We start from the raw sequence: 20,639 nt of genomic DNA, 5'->3' as shown, positions 1-20,639 counted from the left end.
CTTCTCAGTGGTGCCCAGTGACAGGACAAGGGACAACAGGCACAAGCTGGAACACAGGAAATTTCACCTCAACATGAGGAAAAACTTCTTTACTTTCAGGGTGACGGAGCACTGGAACAGGCTGCCCAGAGAGGTGGTGGAGTCTCCTTCTCTGGAGATATTCAAAACACCTGCCTGGATGTGTTCCTGTCCAGCCTGCTGTCGGTGGACCTGCTTTGGCAGGGGGGTTGGACTAGATGATCTTTGAAGGTCCCTTCCAACCCCATATCATTCTGTGATTCTGTGATTACATCACACCCCTGTGGAGTGAGGAGCTGAGAGCGATCCTGGGGCTGGCAACGCAGGGGCTTCACCAGCCAGGGCCTGTCTGCATGAGGCAAGGAGATGAGAGCAGGCTCACAGGCGGTGGTGGCCTGGTTCAACCAAGAGCCCAGATCATCAGGCAAGTGGTGAGGCAGGTCCAAGGTCAAGCTGAGACGTCAGCCTGCAGGTCTCAGCTGGGGCACAACTCAGCAGGTTACAGGGCCAGGCTGGTTCTCCCCAGAGCGCTATCAGGACCTCTCTCCACTGTCCCCAGAGGGCAGGGGGGCTCCTGTCCTCCTCAGCTGGTCCGACTACCTCTGAGCTGGTCCTGAGCCCCAGCAGCCAAGCTCCAGCAAGAGGGGGGACCATCTACGGTTATCCTAATGCACTTACATATTTATCTTCTCATAATTCGGTGACAGTAATAAATGTAATGAAGGAAGAGCGGCATTACCTCGTTTTGGCAGTACTGATGATAAAGGTTTAGAAAAAAATGATGCCAACCACAAGAGAAACTTCTTCTGAAAAACTGCGTAACACACTGGAAATCACACATTAAGTAATATTTAGGAAATGAAGCTTTTGCCCAAGCTTTTTGCTTTTTTTGCAGGTTGGAAGCTTTCCTGAAAAATGAAACTATAAGCAACTGACTCCATGGAAAAATGACAACTGCTTGGGTTATGTGTTCTTTTCCAGTTTTGTTTTACCTATAAAATACCACGACTCCTGTCTTAGTATTTGTTATGAGCTCCCTTCTGCTGTCTAATGATTTTATTGCTGCTGCATCACTTTCCTGTTTCTTTTTGTTAGCATTAAATGTTTCTAAGTAACTGAGTCAGGCTGTGGTATTATTTGGCACAACTATTCTATTCTTTGAAATACGCACAGAGATTTCTCAGCAAAATGAAAATGTCTCTCCCAAGGGAAAGAAGGCCATTTGCATCTATTACAGCCTTATTTTCAGATGGTTTCTAAGAAAAATTGAAAGAGAACCCTAAAGTGTGATGCATATTTCCAAACCAGGTAGTTCAGGAAATACGAATATTGATGAAAAATTGCTTCACCTTCTCCATGACGTTATCCTAAGCCACCCTAAACAACACCATTTATTTTGTTTTTAATCATGTGCCTCAGCTTTTATAAGCAAAGTAACTTAAAAGCAAAATAGCTTGGTTTTCCATCAGCACAAGCTCATATAGAGAATTCAACTTTGCTGTAGCTTATTAAATAGAAATAATAATTTAAGCAATTTTATAGGAAAGAAATTTGAAAGATCAAATTTGCCATTTTATTTAGCTGTCTAATTTCGTGTTAACACGGCAATGATCTAGAGTGTCTCATCTGTACTACTCACATGGACCTACTATCAACAAGAAGGGTAACTGTCCCATTTGCAAACAGGAGATGATCTGGGTTTAATGCAATCTCCAATTTACACCTCTCTGAAATAATCAAAACCAGTAACACTCACGCTGCAGACCAGTTTGGTCAATTTCCACTGTGAAGGTTTAAACTTCAGTATTAAACAAAACATAATAAGAGGGTCTAGATGAAGACTGTGACAACAGAATAAAAAAATTCACATAGAACTTTATGAATAATGCCTGAAAGAGAATAGGGCCAAACTTTATTAAAATTCTCAAGAACTCTGAGTTGCTTAATGTTAATCAGAATTGCCTTAAAAGCTTCCACATTCCTATTTTAATGTTTCAAATGCCCCCAAAATGAACAACGTGTTTTCTTTTGCACATTTTTAACACAGACATGTACTACACAAAAATATTATTTTAAAATAAATTTCTCAGTCTTAGAACCTGAATCCCCCAGATGAGTATTTCATAAGTAGGAACTCGGACTCTCAAGATAGCAACTATTCTTTCCATGGGAAATATCTCTAAATTTGCTTGTTTGAAAGAATTACTCGTGTAACTTTTTCAAGCCCAAAGGCTTCCCCCAAATTCTTCCTTTACAAAAATAAGCCCAGTGTAGCTCCAGCCCTTATGTAATTCCATTAAGCCATCAAAAGGAAACATGCCCTGCCTAGGGATGATGGACACGTGGATTGCAGGCAGCCAAGGTACTGACTGACCCATGCTCATCAGCCACTCCCAGGCACCTGAATCCCTCCTGCTCTCCCCAAGGCAGCCCTAAATTCATAGCATCATAGCATAGTTTGGGTGGGAAAGGACCTTTACAGCTCATCTAGTCCAATCCCTGCAACGAGCAGGGACATCTTCAGCTAGATCAGGTTGATTAAAGCCCCATCCAACCTGACCTTGAATGTTTCCAGGGATGGGGCACCTACCACCTCCCTGGGCAACCCATGCCAGTGTTTCACCACCCTCATCACAAAAAAATTCTTGCTATCTAGTCTGAATCTTCCCTCTTTGAGTTCAAAACCATTGCCCCTTCTCCTGTCACATCAGACCCTGCTAAAAAGTTTGTCCCCAGCTCTCCTGTAGCCCCCTTTAGGTACTGGAAGGCTGCTATAAGGTCTCCCTGGAGCCTTCCCTTCTCCAGGCTGAACAACCCCAACTCTCTCAGCCTGTTTTCACAGGAGAGGCGCTGGTGTCTTCCTCCAGCCGCCTGTTTTCATAGGACCCATGAGAACCTGGTTATCCCCAAGACGGCCCTTTCTCCTTGGAGCCCAGCTGAAAGCAGCCAACCCTCTAAGCGCTGAAGGGCCGGCAGGCAGCGCGAACCGCTCTTCCCTGAGGGCCCTGCCGCGGCGACAACACTCCCTGGCCGGCACACGATCTCTGCGCACGGATTGCTGCCCTCACGTTAAGAAAATCCTGTCAGCAGCAGGGAAAACCGGCCTGGGCCGCCTCCCCTCCGCTCCCCTCAGCGCCCCGCCGCCCCTCAGCCCCGCTCCCGCCGCGCGCCCCGCCCCGCGCCGACCAAAACATTGACACGTGCGCCTCGCTCCCCCATCACGTGACCCGCCCGCCCCGCGCCTACCGCTGACGCCACCGTGCCCCCCCCCACCTTCCGCCAATAGCGAAGGGCGCCGCCGGGTAGCAACAAGAGCGGCAGCCAATCAGCGGGGCGGGAGGAGGGGGCGGGGAGAGCCGCAGACCCCTCTTACTTCCGCCAACAGCCCCGCGGCCCGGGCCGAGCGCGCCGGGGGCTGCCGGGCCGGTCGGGCGCTGCCGGGAGGTGAGGGGGATGGCCCCGCGTTGTGAAGGAGGTGGGGGGCACGGATGATGGACGGTGAAGGGGGGGGAGGCCGGAATCCCGGGCGGTGAGGTGGGGGGAGGCCGATGGGGGCCCGGTTATGAGGGGCTGGCTACCCTCAACCAGTCGGGGAGGGGCTGTTGGGGCTGTGCGTGTGAGGCCTGTGGGCCGGGGGTTGGGGGCCGAGCGTGGAGAGAACGGGCAGGCACGGTTTGGGGCTGTGCTAGGGGCGTGTGGAGCTGGAGTAGTTTGGGATAAGGTGTTGGGGTGAGGATGGGCAGGTGGGCCTAGGCCTTGGAATGAGGGGTGGCACGGGTGGGCCTCGGGGAGAGGTGTCTGGAGCCTGCTTGGAGGAGGAAGGGTGTTGGGGTATCAATAGGCCGTGTGAGGATGGGAGAATTGGGAGAAGCAAGGGCTGGGATGGCAGCAGGCTGGAGGGAAGAAGCCCAGGGTAAGCAGCTCAGTTGGAGAGGAGGAGCATTTATGCCTGTTGGGAACTGAAAACTGCATGGCCTGGATGCACTAGAATTGTTGTATGGGGAAATAACAATCACAATAGGGGTGGAGAAGAGAAGAGCTGAGGAGTTGGGGAATTATGGTCTTGCAGAAGTTTAAGACTTGATTTGAGACAGTCATTTGATATGAAAAAGCATGGGACTCCCTCAAGTCTGTAAGCAAACTCTGACCTCTTAGTCACAGAGGTTGACTGGGCTACTTTCCTAGAAGAAGGTGATCCAGAAGTCATCTGCCAGCTGTGGGAGCATAAAGTAGCAGTTTACACTGCTGAAGAGATTTTGGTAGTCTGCTACAGGAAGAGATGGGTGTGCTGTTGGATTGTTAGGAAACAGGAAAACCTTGTCCCATCATGTTGGCAACAGTCTTGCTGCTGAATAACAAGAATGGTTAGGGTCATAATGATAACTGTCGTTATGACCCCCATAATGATAACCTTTACTATATGACTATATATACAGAAGACATCTCTAGTACAGTGGCAGAGCAATAGGATGACTTGCTGCAATTCTGAATGGTTTTGCAGTGGTTTTTGCTCGTGTGGTGAGTTATCTCATGGAAAGTAGAACTCCCTTACAAGTGCAAGGATGGCTGTAGCAGTTGCTGTCCTCTCAAGCTATACTAAGTCAGCGTGCACAGCCTTCTTGTGCTTCTCTCTGGTGGTTCTTGTTTCCTTAGTCCTTTATTCCCCCTCTCCTGCAGAAAAGGTGTATTATGTGAACTGAAGAACTCTTGTTAATCATTTTTAGGAAAAAGTTAAGGCACTTGATGTCTTAATACTTGTTGTTAGCTAATGACCACGTTCCTTTCCCAGTCCTTCTTTGCTTTAAAGAACCCTGTTCCACTGCATTTTCCCCAAAATCCAAGTCTAGGGAGTTCCCTTTTTTGTGTAGTGAAAGTTTTTTTAACAACTAAACAGCTGCTTGTTATTACTGAAGGTATACTACATAGAGTATGCTGGAACTCCTGGAAGCAAGTTCTGGTCTGGAAGCCACAGGGATGCTTTAGTGCAATACTGTGCTGGGAAGCAAAGTCCAAGTGGAGGCAGAGCAAAAGTATGAATTTTCTTACCTGTCCAGGCAGTCAATCATACTTGATAACCACTTCTCATATGAAAAAGATGCATAGGAGAGATGTTTAGGATACACTGCAGCTTCTTAAAATTTGGTCACTTCTGAACAACGATCAAATCTACACTTGAGTCCTACAGGAATTGAGAAGTAATGGCATTATTTTTTTTTTCTAGTTGCATATGTGCTGTTACTAAAAAGAATACTTGTACATTTCTGACTCCTTTTGATCATGAGAACAGGTCATTTTGTAGAATTGCTACTGGTGGATGCACTCTTAGCTGGTGCAATAGTGAAACTATGTCTTGGACTAAGAATATCCGTTTCTTTGGAAAAAAAATTAGGTCAACATGTACCAACCTCACAGAATTACTGACTTCTTGTAATCTTCCACAAATGTTTAAGTAATTTTAAAGAAGTTAAAGTAATGCAATTTTTCTAAAAGCTTTTTATTTTTTCTCTTAGAAAGGTAATGTGCTGAGTATGTCATACATGTACAGAAGCGATTTATGTCTCTGAGCTTTTTGTCTTAAGCGTGGTTTTCCAGGGTTTCTGGAGCAGACCTCAGTAGTCTTTGGGGGTGTGCGTGTGCACTTTCTGATACCTTTGTTATTTTGAAAACACTTAATGTAATTTTTTTGGGGAAGGGTGACAGAAAATTTATTCGGTGTTGAAGCCTTGCAAGGAAAGACCTTCACCCCTCAGGTTGTAGAGATCTGCAAAGTAGTCTGGTTTAGAGCATGTAACTATTGAAGCACGTCATTTTAAACACCAGTGCAGGTCCCTAGGAGGAGGTTATATGTGGCACTTAAACTGGTGGCCTGGTACCTTGGAACCACAGGGTTTTTTCCCCAATGTTTAAGAATTTATAAAGTACACTAAACATCCTATTCTGTAAATTATAATTAGCTTTGGACTTCATCTGCTTCCATCCACTTCAACAAAATCCTCCCATGTTTTCTTGTATTGTTTTCAGCAAGATTTTCATTTATTTATTCTCTTTTTTTAACTTATCCTGTTAACTTCTAACAATATATGTTCCTGCCTTGCTGCAAGTGTGTGATCTCGCTGTTTTCACTTCTTTTTCCCAACAATTCTTTATCAGCGTAAGTGTTCTTGAAGTATTTAAAATCTTTTTTTTCAAGTTATTTCATTCAGCCTATAATGATCTCTGTGGTTCTGAATTCTCTCTAGAATTTGAGTAATGGCATGCACCTACAACAGTGGTTTATTTTTATATCAGCTGCTGATTGTGAGCTCTTTATCTCTAGACATGGTTCAAAAACTTTTATGTTTGTCTAAGATGATGTTTTTGACTTACTGTATGCTGTTACTGCGTCTCTTTCAGTGATTTAACAACTTTTCAGGTAAATTCTGATGATCTTGGCAGGAGTAAAAATACTTTAACCTAATTTATTCTGAAATGCACTCATGAGCACCAACTATTTAAACAGTTGTATCATAAAGCCAAGAGGCCTTAATTTCAGCCAAAATGAGAGGAGTTCTAAACAACTTGGGGAGAACAAAAAGTATGTTATGGTTTGTATTACTCCTGGGAAGCAGTAAAAAGATTGGAAAAGCAGATAGGCATGAATAGAGTTTGTGGTGGCTGGAGGAAAGGATGTGGTAAATTTTGGAAGAGATTCCTGTTAAATGCAGAGGATGGTTGAGTTATGAGTAGGAAGGGGACTTTAGTCAATGCTGAGGCTAGACAATACATTTAGTTTTGTGCAGTGTGTGGTTTTTTAATTAAAAAAAAAAGACAAAACTGGCTCACTCATATTTCTTCAGGATTTTTAAGCGGCTGTGCCTTCTCCAATTCTAACTATTATATTGGGCAGATGCTGGTCAAGAGTGCAAATGGATAAATAAATTCATAGTGGTGTTTGACTTGTGGCCTAATACTTTTTCAAGTTGAAAAAATATTAGAAAATGCATACTTGCCAGGAAAAAAGCTGTTAGTGTTATATATTAGCATATGTTTCAAATGCAATGATGCTGTCTTCCCTGTATAGCTTGCATGGGAACTCTCTAGTTAAAATTGGGAGCAACATGTATGCATGATGAATGGGAAGAAGAGGGCAAAAGCTAGCAAGGTCAGAGTCTTCAAAGTGCAGAAAACTGTTTTGTTCAAATTCTTACTTAATGTGTCAGAAGTGAATTTCCTTTTTGAAGAAGAGCAGGAGAGCACTGTTTGAATGACATATCTGTGATGACCTGCAACTGTTTGTAGCAATTTCAGGAGATGTTCCACAATTGACTTTGGGTTGCAGTCTCCATTTGTCCTGGTATCCAGTTAATAGCTTACTGTGGGAGGTGACCCTGAGCAACAACTGAAAAAATATTTGGGAAAATGAAAATTATTTTACTGAAACTACACTATACAGTGTAGCACAAACTCAGTATGTATAAACCTTAGGAAAAATAAAAGGAGCAACACTGATTTTGTGTCCTGTCAAACTCTTTACAACCATTTATTAGTCAGGTCTCTAAACCACTGATCTGTCTGATTGTAGCGGAGCAGACGACAGAGGATACAATATTGCTCCTTTTTGGTATCATCCCTTTCCTGGATGACCATGATTCTTTTCCTTGTTCTCCAAAGAAATAGGAAACCTACTTTAATCTAATAAATGCTGAAAGACGAGGTTGCTGAATCAAAAATGTACTTTAAAAATCCACTGAATCTGTTTCTTAAACAGGTGCTCTACAGAGAACTTTCTTTTCTCAGAGGAGTTGTTTGGGTATTTTTAAGGTTAAAGACAAAACTGAAAATGACAAAAAGATTTGCAACTTTTCTTAATAATTAAATAATACAAACTATCTTCTTGTTGCTTATAGAGAAACCATGCCATTTCTGGGCCAAGACTGGAGGTCCCCTGGATGGAGATGGGTTAAAACAGAAGATGGATGGAAACGGTGTGAACCCTTCAGTCCTGCACTTGAGGACGGGAATAATCAGCTGAATGATATCAGTCATGCTGTGTAAGTTTAAAAATAAAATAAAATAGAATTGGTTCTGTATGAGATAATAGTAGGTAGGAAGACAAAGATTGACTTAATTTCCATTCAGACTGCAAGTGTTTGTGGTAGGTGATATCATATGGTAGAAGTATGTACGTGCAACCACGTGCTTTGTTTAGTTAGGGCAGACAGGAGACTCCTATGGAGACTCTGTCTTTTTATCACTGCTTCATAAGCTGCTTATTTTAGGCAGACAGTTGCCATCATAATTTGTATGTCTTTAAAAATAAAAATTAAAACCAGCAACAAACAAAACCCCTATTAAGTACTAGTTAAAAATGAGTGATGCTCATAAATTGCAGTGCAAGAGGCATATTGAAGTGTTACCTGGAAGTGAATGAAGACTTTCTGCCAGTTGGGTTTTGGATCAGGACAGTTTGTGGAAGTCATAAAATGCCTTTGCTCCAAATACACAAGTAATGGTAATTTCATGGTAATTCCCTAACACAATAGATGACTGACTGTGCTCCTGTAGAACAAGTGAGAAAGGTAAAGGTTAAATAAGTAATAATTGTGGCAGATGCCCACAGACTGGTGTGATACAAGTAGCTTTGTCCAAATAAATTTCTGCTTGCTTTCTCCAGGTAGAAGTAATTCTCAGGCATAGCGTTCTTGGTCATAAATTCCAGCATAATGTGCTCATAATAAGAAAAGGGAGCATTCAGTGTTTTGGTTTTAGTCCAGTAAATGATACAGTGAGGGATCTGATTTAGAGGGAGTTTACTGGCAAGCTAGCACTTGCTGTGCTCATACACCTGTGTTTTCTGAATATGTGAAATAAGCCTCAAGAGAGTTATCAAGCAGTGAAGAATTATTAAGTTTATCATGACCCACTGTTTTCTTCATGCCTTCTTTCTTTTTGTGTTCATCTGTCACTAGTCAGATTGTGTGGAAAAAGAAGTCCAAATAATATTGATGTGGATACAAAAGGCTGTGCTTGTCTGGAAGAGTGTTCAGTAAGCCTCCAACATATAAGTTGTCTTAAACACCTTTGGAAAAAAAAATCTTTTTTTTTTCTCTTTCATATATCTTTAATAGTATAGTTGCCAAATGAAAGGAAGTCTAATTTAATTTTGATAGCTATTTGCACAGTTACTAAATATTTATATTTTGTAGCTACTTTTAATGATTATTGTTTGGCAAGTATGATATAAATGATCATTTTTTTTGTGAATATCATTAAGACTTTTGTTCTTCTGATCCCAATTATCTGTTGAGATTATAGTTACCTCACCTTGCTCCCTGGAGAAAAGATATTTTTATTGCTTCTTCAAGCAAAAATGCTAGGTTCCCCCCTCCCTCCCCCTTAGTCTTTAAAGAACTTAGTACTGAACTCCTGGAGTTGTCTTGCTGGAAATTGATTTAAATCAACAATTTTTTGGAAAGATGAATATTCAAGTTCAGGACTAAAATAGGTGTATTAATTTGAAGGGACTGGCCATGAAATGCTTTGGGGGAGAAAAAGTTTTAATTAAATCTGAGGTGTTTCATGATTTAGGCTTCCTCTGCTAACTTGCCAGTTTGTTAGAATCTCAAACTTGGGGATCAACCCAGTCTGCAGCAGATGCCCTCGTCTGTAGCAATTCCCCACTTCCTCATTTTCATCTTGCACATCTCCTACCTGGCAAAGCCAAACCACACCATATTCTGTAGCTCTATTTTTTTTTTTTATTCTGCTCCTCTCTATTCAGTTAAAAATTTATACTGTCCAAACTTAAACTACAGAATTCAAGTTGGTACTTCTTGGCAAAGCAGCACTACGTGAGAGTAATTTCACTACAATTTGAACTTTGGATGTATGACTTAACCTTCGGTGCTAAACAGCAATTAATGTCTATTTGCACAATATTATAGAAGAATTTAGTGTGGAACATACCTCTAGGGGTCATCTGGTCCAAACACATGCTCAAAGCAGGGCCAATTCCAGCTGGATTGTACAGGGCCATGCCCAGTTAAGCTTTGTAGATATCCAAAAATGGAGATTCTTCTCTGGGCTCCTGTTCCATTACCCTTACTGTGATTGTGTGTGTGTGTCTGTCTCCCTCTCCTCTCCCAATCTAATACAAATTGCTCTTATCACAGATTGTGTCAATTCTTGCTTGACTTATTACTGCCCATCTCCTCTAACCTTAACATTCTAGCTCTGTCTTCTTTAAACTCTCATATTAGATATTGCCAGTAATCAGATTTCCCTCCACCACCAACTCTTAAATGAACAAGCTCAGAGTTCTCTTACTGTTATGCGTCATATGCTCCAGTACCTAATCACCTCGGTAACTCCCCACTGGACTTGCTACAGTATGCCAATATTTTCATTGTGTTGGGGAGCTCCAAACCAGACACAGTACCAGTAACTCCAGTTGCAGTTTCTCACATCAAATAAAGGGGAACGATTACTTATTTTGGTCTGCAGGATACCCTCAGACCAGGGTGCAATGGCTTCTCACAACACAAGGGCACACTGCTGACCTGTGTTCAGCTTCTTATCCACAAGACCCCATCTGCTTTTCTGCAAAACTGCTTCTCTCTAGTCTGTACTCAGCATACACCCAGGCATGGGGTTCTTCTGTCCCAGATGATGTTTCATAAAATGCTTCTTTGCTTGTGGAAGAAGCGTATAGTAAACAAATACCCAAGTACTTGTTTCTTTCTTTTTAAACTGCCCTGTGAATAGGGATGATGGGGTATGCCCGTCTGGCTGTCCTAACAGGGGGTTGTTTATTTTCACTCATTAAATGAAATAATATTTTTCAGCAAAATATTCTGTAGGAATCTGTGCTAAAGGTAATACTTGAGTATTGTCTTTCAGAGAGAAGTTATGGCAGTTTTCCTTTAAAAAGAAATAAATTCAAACTGCGGAGTTGGCTGAAACCCTGTTTACTATTACTCTTTACTATTCTTTTCTGTGAGATAAAGTACAGATAGTTACTTGCCAAACTTTGTCTTCTATTAATTACAAATACTTTCCCTTCAGAAATTAAAAAAATCTACTCACAGATTCAGAAACAAACCTTCAAGGCATATAAATAACTTACTTAAATTGAAGAATATGTTTTTATTAAAATAGAACTTTTTTTACCTTATTCAGTTAGTCATCCAGGTCATCCAGTGCCTTGGTGAATCCAGTTGATAAATTAGTCAAAAATAGTGGACCTAATGATAACCATCCTTGAACAAACAGTAATTTGTGCGGGAACAATTTAGATGATTTGGGATAATGTTTCAACAGTTGCTCTTTAAATTAGTTCCATTTATGGAAACTGAGAGTCTCATTTTTTCCATCTCAGTTCTGTAGCTCTTATGTATTTGGATAAGTAATATTATTTAAGAGAAGAGTACCTTATATTCAAGGTATACAGTAGCTGGAAACGTGGTTGTGGTAGCACTCGTTCAAGCTCTGTGGGCTGAATGTGGCCACGACTACCTGCAATTTCTACCTATAAATTCTAGCACAGATATTTATTTCCAGTGACCATTGTACTTTCCTTGAAGCTTGAGGGGGGGAGAGAGCAGCACTGCATTACAGAGTTGTATGGAAATAACCCTCAATAGCGTGCAGTTCAGGACTAAAGTTGTCTTATGCTTTCCTTTTGGGGTGAGGAAGAATCAGACTAATCTATTAAGATTTTCATAATGGGGATATTCCTTTTTTTGTGTTAGGCTCACGCCTACTTGGGCTGGGAGCGTAGTCATTTGAGTCTGCGCTGTTTCTTGTCTAATTCTATACGTGAGATACGGTGTTCACAAGTCTTTCACACTGGATAGAAGTCCTTGGATTTGAATCTAGTCTTAAATCATTTTGGTATCTGACAAATACATTGTAATGTTATTTGCTGCAGGCACTTACCTCAGGATTTTTCCTGCATGGTCAAGTGGTAAATGGCTTTGAGTCTCTTGTAAAATGCTTGGTTTGTCTCTGTAGGTAACTGCATGTCTTGAGGGCATTCATTCCTCCTGAGAAAAGAAGCAAGGGGATGAGGAAGAATAGTTGGAGTTCGGATATCCCTGTTAAGTTTTCCAGCATTTTAAGTGTCATATCCAAGAGGTTATTTAAATACTGCTATGAAATTACTTTTTTTGAAAAAGCTGAAATTCTGGCAAGGCTAATGTGGGGTATTGTAGTTCTAAAGACACCAGGCTGTTTGGTTTTAGAAGCTTTAGAATATTTATTTTTAAGAAGTGCATCGTCAAGACAAGAAAGTAAGAATAGCTGTAAATTGGCAATATTATGTATGTTAAAGCTTTCCAGGTGCACTCCAATGTCATGTGCAGTATTATAATAAAAGCATTAAATTAAGGCTTCTGTTGCACCATATGGCATGTACAGCTCTTGATTTGGTTTCTTGCATCTTAGCTTGGGGTTTGGGGGGGGGGGGGGAGGGGGGGCAAGGGTTCCTTTTGGATATAGTGGAGCAGCTTTGTTACTTACCAAGCAGCTTTCCATGTTTCTGGCAGGAAGGCGAACAGTCGCTGGGGAAGTGCCTGGTTTTCTGTCTGTGGGACCCTTGCTTTCATTCTCAGTAAGAGTCAAAGTTTGTCAAGAATGGTGATGGTTACAGATCAATAGGGAAAGGCTCCCCACATGAAGAGGGACAGAACATGAGAAAACAAAGCTTCTATGAGAAGGTCCTCAGATGCAAGTCAAATTCATCTTTTGTCTAAAATGACATGAAGAATTGCAGGCATGTCACAGGCAAATTTGAATGTTAGACAAAGGTGTTGGAAATAGCCCTCTTCAACTTCACAATTCCTTGCCTTAATTGACTTTCCTTAAGCTGCCTTGATTGTTCATCTGATGATTGAGGAAGTGATATTGGGGGACTGGGTGGGCTTTAAATCACTTCATGTATGTTACTGGATTAATTGCTTTCTAGGGACACTTTCTCTCCAGGAACAAAAGAAGGAATCCTGCCAGATTAACCTTCCTGTTCTAAAGCTGGCCTTCAGGAATGCTGCCTCCCCCCTCTCCCCATTGCACTGGGTCAATGGGAGTGGGAGTGTTTCTGTTCTGCCTGAACGTTATATTGTGGAGAGTCAGGCCATGTCTCTCTAGCCTTGTCTCTGTTGTTAGGATGATAAAGTCGGGTCTGGGACCTTTGGGCCCTATTTCTGATTCTGCAGCAACTTCTCTTATTCTGAAATAACTTCTCATGTGTTGTGGCAATGCAGTCAGTATGCTAAAACAATTAAATTCATGATTTTAGTGAGCTTAAAAAGAGATTTCTTGGATTTTTCTTTGGAAAAGAAACTGATGGATTGGAATGTTACGTAACCAAAGTAACTTCTCAGTGTTCATGTTCTGCTTTTTTCAGTTCCTTGTCTCTAAACTGAATGTATAGCTCTGTCTAAATGTATAGGTATATTAGCTTTTTTTTTTTCAAGATTTAAACCTAGGATGAAAACAACTTACTCAAGCTGAGAAGTCTCAGAAACAGAATCTTTGAGCTAGCATTTACTGATTAGAGCAATTAAAAACTCAAAGATTTTCTACAGTGTTGCTTAGTCATCCTCCTTAAGATGGTTCAAGCCTGAAAATATTAACTGTATAAAATGGTAGCAATACACTAATAAAATTTTATTTTTGCAACTCAATGCCCAAATGCAGGTTAGTTTTGAATAAACCGGTGTCCTTCAGTCTTACAACATTCAGCTGTTGTTGCTGCAATTTGAAGTTCAAACTGACATTGATAGACTAATCTGGCAAATTTGGATCAAAAAATAGTAAAAAATGGGAAGGATTTTGTATACAACTTCCTTGTCAAAGAATAATAATGGGGAAATAAAATAGTCCGACAGTTAAGCTCCACTACCATGTATGCTTAGTTATTCTGCTTAACTGTGTAGCACTGTGACCTTCATATGAAGAATTGTAGAATTGTGTGGTTGGAAAGGATCTTTAAGATAAGCCCAACCATCAACCGAACTCTGATAAAAACTGTCACTAAACCATGTCTCTAAGCACAATGTCTACCCATCTTTTAAATGCCTCCAGGGATGGTGCCTCAACCACTTTCCTGGGCAGCCCATTCCAATGATTAATAACCCTTTCAGTGTAAAAAATTTTTCCTAATCACAGAATGATATGGGGTTGGAAGGGATATCTGGAGATCATCTAGTCCAACCCCCCTGCCAAAGCAGGTCCACCTAGAGCAGGTTGCACAGGAACGTGTCCAGGTGGGGTTTGACTGTCTCCAGAGAAGGAGACTCCACCACTTCCCTGGGCAGCCTGTCCAGGGCTCTGCCACCCTCAAAGTGAAGAAGTTCCTCCTCATGTTTAGGTGGAACTTCTTATATGCAAGTCTGTGCCCATTTCCTCTTGTCCTATCCCTGGGCACCACTGAAAAAAGACTGGCCCCATCCTCTTGACACCCTCCCTTTAAGTATTTATAAGCATAGATCAGATCCTTCCTCAGTCTTCTCCAGACTAAAAAGACCCAAGTCCCTCAGCCTCTCATCATAAGGGAGATGCTCCAGGCCCCTAATCATCTTTGTAGCCCTCTGCTGTACCCTCTCCAGCAGTTCCTTGTCCTCCTTGAACTGGGGAGCCCAGAACAGGATGTAGTACTCCAGATGGAGCCTCACCAGGGCAGAGCAGAGGGGTGGGATGACCTCTCTTGACTTGCTGGTCGCACTCTTCTTGATGCACCCCAGGATGCCATTGGCCTTCTTGACCACAAGGGCACAGTGCTGGCTCATGGTCATCCTATTATCCACCAGGACTCCTAGGTCTTTCTCCTCAGAGGTGCTCTCCAGCAAGAGATATCCCATCTGAACCTCCCCTGGTGTTATCTTCCGTCTATGGTAGAAAAATGAACACCCACTCCTATCTATATTGCTGTTCCTCATAATAATCAGTAAAAGTGGAAAGCAAAAATTAATGAAACTGTGTAGACTTCGTGTAGCACAGGCAGTTTTTAAATGTATGTGAATTTTAGAAAGGTTAGTTTATCCAACAAAACTTTTTAATAGTTTCTTTATATATATTTTCACATATATCCATCACACTATCCATCTATACACTGTATGTAACTATTCAGTATAGTCCTCAGTGTTAGGTTACCTAGTTAACTGTCAGAAGTGATGTAGGTATAGCTGATACTCTCTAGGAGAGAGGAGGGTAGACCACGTGCTTCTTGATGCCATGCTAATCATTGGAAAAAACATTACTGTGATACCTGAATTATGTACAGTGTTGTGATTCAGGCCATTTGTTAAAAGAAAGACTTTCTAAATAGATAAAAATTCAACCCCACTGTGAAGAACAGAGCAAGACAGCTTCTCTATTAAGATATGTGGTGTTGTAGGCCTTCAGGTGGAAGAACATAATTAAAAACATGATTATTTTTTTCCAGCTGGCAGACTTTAATGCAGAGAATTATAAGATGTATGCATCTTAAATACTTACTGCTGTTCTAATTAGATGTGTTTATTTCAGCATCTTAACTGGTGATGATGAAGATGAAGAAATATACAGTACTGAAGATTGTGAGTTTGCAGCCAAGAAAAGGAAAAAAGATCATTTTAGGAATAACACAGATTCGCAATGTAAGGCTGGGGTGTTTTTCTTCATTCATTTTAGAAGACTCCTGTAGGTTCAGCAAAATTTTATAATAGCCATTCATTTATACTCAGCTATGGAGTGGCCTCCTGAGTTATGTTTACTGTTGTATTGGCAACAAATTCTGGTGTCAGAAGTGATACGTCTTAATTGAACTGTGGCAGTGATCATCTGTTTTGTGATGTGTTTTTTTTCAAAGATCCAAAAGTAATTCATTCAAGAATAAAATGCTTTATGGTACTAACCACTGTTTTGTTGACTAGTTTTAAATTTAGTTCTACTGGATGCTTATGGAAGCTTCTGCTTACCAAAGCAGCTGTTTTATTTTTGCTTAATTCAAATTCTGATTAGTACTGCAGCTCTAGAATAAGTTCATAAATAAATATAATACCTATAGCTCTGTGTAAAGAGTTTCTCAGTATTTAATTGCTTGAAAATAGTTCTTTTTTTAAAAAAGAAACACCTAAAACATCTAAGTCATTATTGTCAGTTCTCATTTCTCGAAAATCACCTGTACTTTAAACTGCAAATAAGTGTATGACAGCAAGTAAACTTACCGATGTAGAGAACTTGGTAGAGAAGGTAAAAAAAAAGTCAATACGTGACTTTTTGGTGTTTCTAGTACTTTGATCTTTACATGATCTCCATTGTTTAGGTATTCCCAAAATTGTAACAGAGGTGGTCTTGCAGAAGGCTGTGAGCTTCCTCAGGCTTGTCTGGATTTGAAGTATTTCAAAAGATTCAAGGGGCTGTATGTAAGGGTGTGCTTGCTTTTGGTGACACACCAGACTTCTGAAAGCTGAAAACCTGCCTCTTTGCTTTCATTAGTCTTGTATTGTTGATTCACTGGAACATTCTGCAAAGAGTTGAACCAAGTGGATGGAGAGCAAGCACCTTTACAGAAGAAAATAGATTAGAGGGGTAGAGTGTTCAGAACAAAAAGGTTCTACCTGCTCGCGTCTGAATTTTCCTGTGTTAAATGCTGAGGAGCCTGTTGGATGAAAAAATTTCAGGGATTTTGCAGGAGAAACTGACAACTTCACAAAAGTTGTGCTGCATCTGCAAGTTCTGTGCCAACTTTTGTGGGTGATTTATAAAATTATTTAACTTTTCCTTTGTTTTTTGGAGTGCACAACTTCTGAAAACTTGTAGTCATCATTTTCAGCACTTATAAACTTCCTTCATTAGAACTGCTTACCATCTCTCCTATCTTATGAAGCATTTTGTTGAGGACGGTCTGTTTTGTTCAATTTCTTTCTGGAAGGTATTACTTAAAGTGGAAGCCTAAAAATTCTTATATTTTGATTTTTATTTTAGGTTTTTATCGTGAAAAGTGGATTTATGTCCATAAAGAAAGCACCAGGGAAGTAAGTTCTGCATGCTGTGGGTCAATTCCTACGATCTTTGTGCTGCTTAATTGACAAATAGTATTTGTCTTGAAGTTTGAGTTTCATTCCTGTGTTGATTCCTATGGTTGTGTGGAATGGGTAGAACTTGGAAACTTTGACTCATCTGCAGCAATTCCAGCAAGGAGAGAGGGAAGGAGATGAGTGTGATGACCCGTACCCATGCAGACAAAAGTTGGCTTTGCATTTTAGAGTTGAGAGAGACTATAAAGAGCTCTGTACTCAGGAAGAGCATAGTGTTGTGGAGAGAGCTTATACAGAGGAGACACTAGAAGACTTCACCTTGCAGGCCAGTGAACTGGAGGCCACCCTTCTACATCTGAAGGGTATTACAAAGCCTTTCACCAGATTCATAACCCTGTTTCCCAGTATTATCTTCATCTGTGACAGATGTAGTTACTCACAATGGTCTGCAAAATCTCAAGCATGCTCTTTCTCCATGTCAAATTTAGGGTGAGAAGGAAGGGGATGTGATGGACCGTCACCAGTCATTATGGTGCTTTGACTGATAAGGTTGTTGAGCTGAGTTTTCAAACTACGTTCAGGCCAAAACACAAGTTGCTTAAAATACCACTCATTGCTGTCCTTCATAACCTGTATTTCGGGATTATTTCCCCACACACACACTTGTGCAGAAGTTGGTGTACTAATGGTGTGTGATTATTTGCCTTTTGTCTATTTCTTGTCTATTCAGAGAGTGGACAAAATATTTTCATGTGCAGATTCACTTACTCTTGTCACTGCTGTTGTCTTCTAATACTTGACCATTTGCTTTTCCTGTTGTGTTTAAAAAAAAAAAAAAAACAACAAAAAACAACAAACACAACAAAACAAGGATGGTTAGAATTAATAACTAATCTTTTTCAAGTAATTCTGTGTATAAATTAAAAAGTTTAGAGTTAAAAGTTAAATAGCAGAATGAAAAAGTAGCAAGGAAAAAACATGCTTGACGCAAAAAAAGTCAGAGTGACAATTTAAGCTAATCTAAAACATAATTTACAGGGGGTCAAGTTTTCCTTGCAGGTTGTAAACTTATCTGATTTTGAAATGGCTGTCTTGAAACTAGGAAACTTATTTTCCAAACTGGATACTGAATTTTAGGGCAAACTGACAAGAATATGAAGGTCTTGATAATAAATACATGAAACGTGCTGTGGGAGAGCACTGAAGATATAAAAAACCAAAACAAGTGCAGGGATGCAGCTGAAATGAAGTGGGAGATGCTCTTTGAGTCATTTTGTCATGGTGATACGTTGGGAAAGGTAGAGCTGAAGCTTCTTAGCAGTGTGCTTCCAGCTGTTCAAGGGAGTTCTTATGTTAATGTGTTCAAGCATGGCCTTTTGATATTTGTGGCTGTCCTCTGGCTAAACAGTTATTTACATTTCAACAAAAGTTTTGTTGTCTGCAAGTGTTAATTTGTTGCTATTAGCCAACCAAGTTTTGCATGCTGTGAGTATGCAGATCTTGGATCTTGGGTATATTAACTGGGTGGGCAAGCAGTATGATCCTGAATTTAGTCATTAACTGATAGGCAGTAATTGCCATCACTCTGCAGAGCACAGTTAACTGTTTCCTGTGGTACATCCAGGGTGGGATTTCTTTGGATTGCAAACAAGAAGTTAAGTTGTACTGCCATCTTTTCACTATCACATAATTCACCAAGGAAGTCTCTCTAGGAATGAACTTCAGATAATTATTTATCTCCCTCCTTCCCTGGGCTGATAAGCCATAGTAGCACACTACCCTCAGCAGGTATCTCTTCCTTAGATTTGCTCCTGTATGGCTTTGTGGCTCTCAATTTACTCGGTTTATGTGATCCCATGTCATTGCAGGCTGCTGCTACTGCCTTGAGTAGTTCCACAACAGCCTCTGAAACTTCCATTTTTCAGCTTAAGAGACCTGTGCAGATGCACTAAAAGCAAATGCAACTTCTCCTGATCTTGGTACCTAGGAATAATTGTGCCTCAACTTCTAGCACCCAGAAAATAAATTCTAGATACTGAGACCATTTGGCCTTCCAATCCCAGGAGCAAGTAACTGTATGTGTATTCTCAAACGTGATGCAGTTAATGCTTATGGTTGTGAGCTCAGACCGCTGTACAAACAAGCTCTGCCTCCTGCTGAGGCAAACGGGGAGCGTCACAGCCGTGAGAGAGTGCCAGCAACAGTGGAGTGAGATTCCCAGGACACTCAGATACCAGTGATTACAGATTGCATTATTACGATGAATTTAAAGGCCTTTCTGTCAAGTAATATTGCCTATATACCTGTTAATTCCAAATATCATATCTGGTTTCATTTGTTCTACAAGAAATAAGTATTTCCAGGGAGCATGTGCGTAAGGATCTGTTGCATGGCAGAGTGCTTTTCTGAACGTTTTCCTCAATGTTATCTTAGTTTCTTTCCATTTAAAGTGTGTTTATTCTTGTTCTCAGAGACATGGCTATTGCACTTTGGGAGAAGCTTTTAACCGCTTAGACTTTTCAAGTGCAATTCAGGACATCAGAAGGTTCAATTACGTGGTCAAAGTAAGCTCCTTTATTTTATACACATATTTTAAAAATGCGTTTGCTGATGTGTCTGTGTGTACAAAAGAAATCATTTTGCACTGAACAGCTGATGACTTGTGACTGTATAAATATCCTGTTCGTATGTAACTTATACTGCATGAAGCAAATTTAAACTGAGTAACTTTTCTTTGGTAAAAACTCATCATACTGCTCTATGAAAGGCTATAGCTTGAGGAGGATAGTGATGACCAGTATGGCTGTGCATTTACAGGAAAACACTGAAGGTAATTTCGGTTGTTGTTCATTAGTCTGGGTAGCCAACTCTCTTTAAAGGCAAAATAATTCCTATACAGCCAAAACTAGCAAAGTGTAGTACATCTTAAATATAATTTATTGTGTCTTCAATATGCTTAAAATAGCGATTTCCAGAAGAATATTCAATGTGTAAATACTCTACAATGTGTTTCTTCTGCAGCTTCTTAAAGGTCCTGTGATTCATTGCACTTTTTTGTTTTAATCTAGGACAAGATATATATGCATTTACCTTTCTTAACATCCCTTAAAACTTGAGACTTTAACTTTTTCAGTCTTCCTTTCTTTTTGTCTTCCAGAAATGAGTTTTATTGCAAGCTGTCTTTTACAAATAATGTCGTGGTGTGAAGTTCATAGAAACATTTTTGGTGTAGTAATCTCATGATTCCTTGGAAAGTCCCTTTCTCACTATGTTAGCTTCTCTGAGTCAGTCTAGATTTAAGTTGAGAATAAGTTCATGGAACGTGTAAGTTCTGGACAACAGTGTTATCTACCTGTTTTCTGAAGCTGTGTACCTTGTACTTTAGAGAGCCATGTAATGTCATGCCTCAATTTCCTCTATGCCTAACCAACTGCCTAGATGGAAATACCTGCTCTGGGAGATACTGATCTTTCCCTAGCCCCAAGTTTTTTTGTCAACTAGATAGAGGTAGTAAAGTACTTGTCCCAACTCCTAGAGAAGCTCAAAATGTGAGACATATCAGGACTAGAGTTCAGCTCAGTGGTGAAGCTGTTCACAAATAACGTAGTGGTTGGAAGGTATCCA

The 20,639-nt window shown here is 40.6% G+C and overlaps 1 protein-coding gene across 4 annotated transcripts in view; it reads left to right on the top strand.

Annotated features, from left to right (window-relative positions):
* The first annotated feature begins 3,360 nt into the window (after positions 1-3,360).
* FBXO25 (F-box protein 25) overlaps positions 3,361-20,639 on the top strand; it is a 33,082-nt gene continuing 15,803 nt past the window's right edge. For 2 of the 4 annotated variants that reach the window (XM_014948986.1, XM_014948983.1), the window contains exons 1-5: positions 3,361-3,462; positions 7,905-8,048; positions 15,523-15,632; positions 16,963-17,012; positions 19,487-19,579. In XM_014948986.1, the coding sequence (XP_014804472.1) occupies positions 7,912-8,048; positions 15,523-15,632; positions 16,963-17,012; positions 19,487-19,579 (390 nt within the window). In that variant the 5' untranslated portion in view covers positions 3,361-3,462; positions 7,905-7,911. Of the gene's footprint in view, positions 3,494-7,904; positions 8,049-15,522; positions 15,633-16,962; positions 17,013-19,486; positions 19,580-20,639 lie in introns of those variants that run through there. The other 2 variants (XM_014948985.1, XM_014948987.1) reach the window with 2 other exon arrangements.

This window comes from Calidris pugnax, unplaced genomic scaffold, assembly GCF_001431845.1.
Source record: "Calidris pugnax isolate Ruff unplaced genomic scaffold, ASM143184v1 scaffold141, whole genome shotgun sequence".
Taxonomy (NCBI): Eukaryota; Metazoa; Chordata; class Aves; order Charadriiformes; family Scolopacidae; genus Calidris; species Calidris pugnax.
This window is presented reverse-complemented; position numbering and strand designations above follow the sequence as displayed.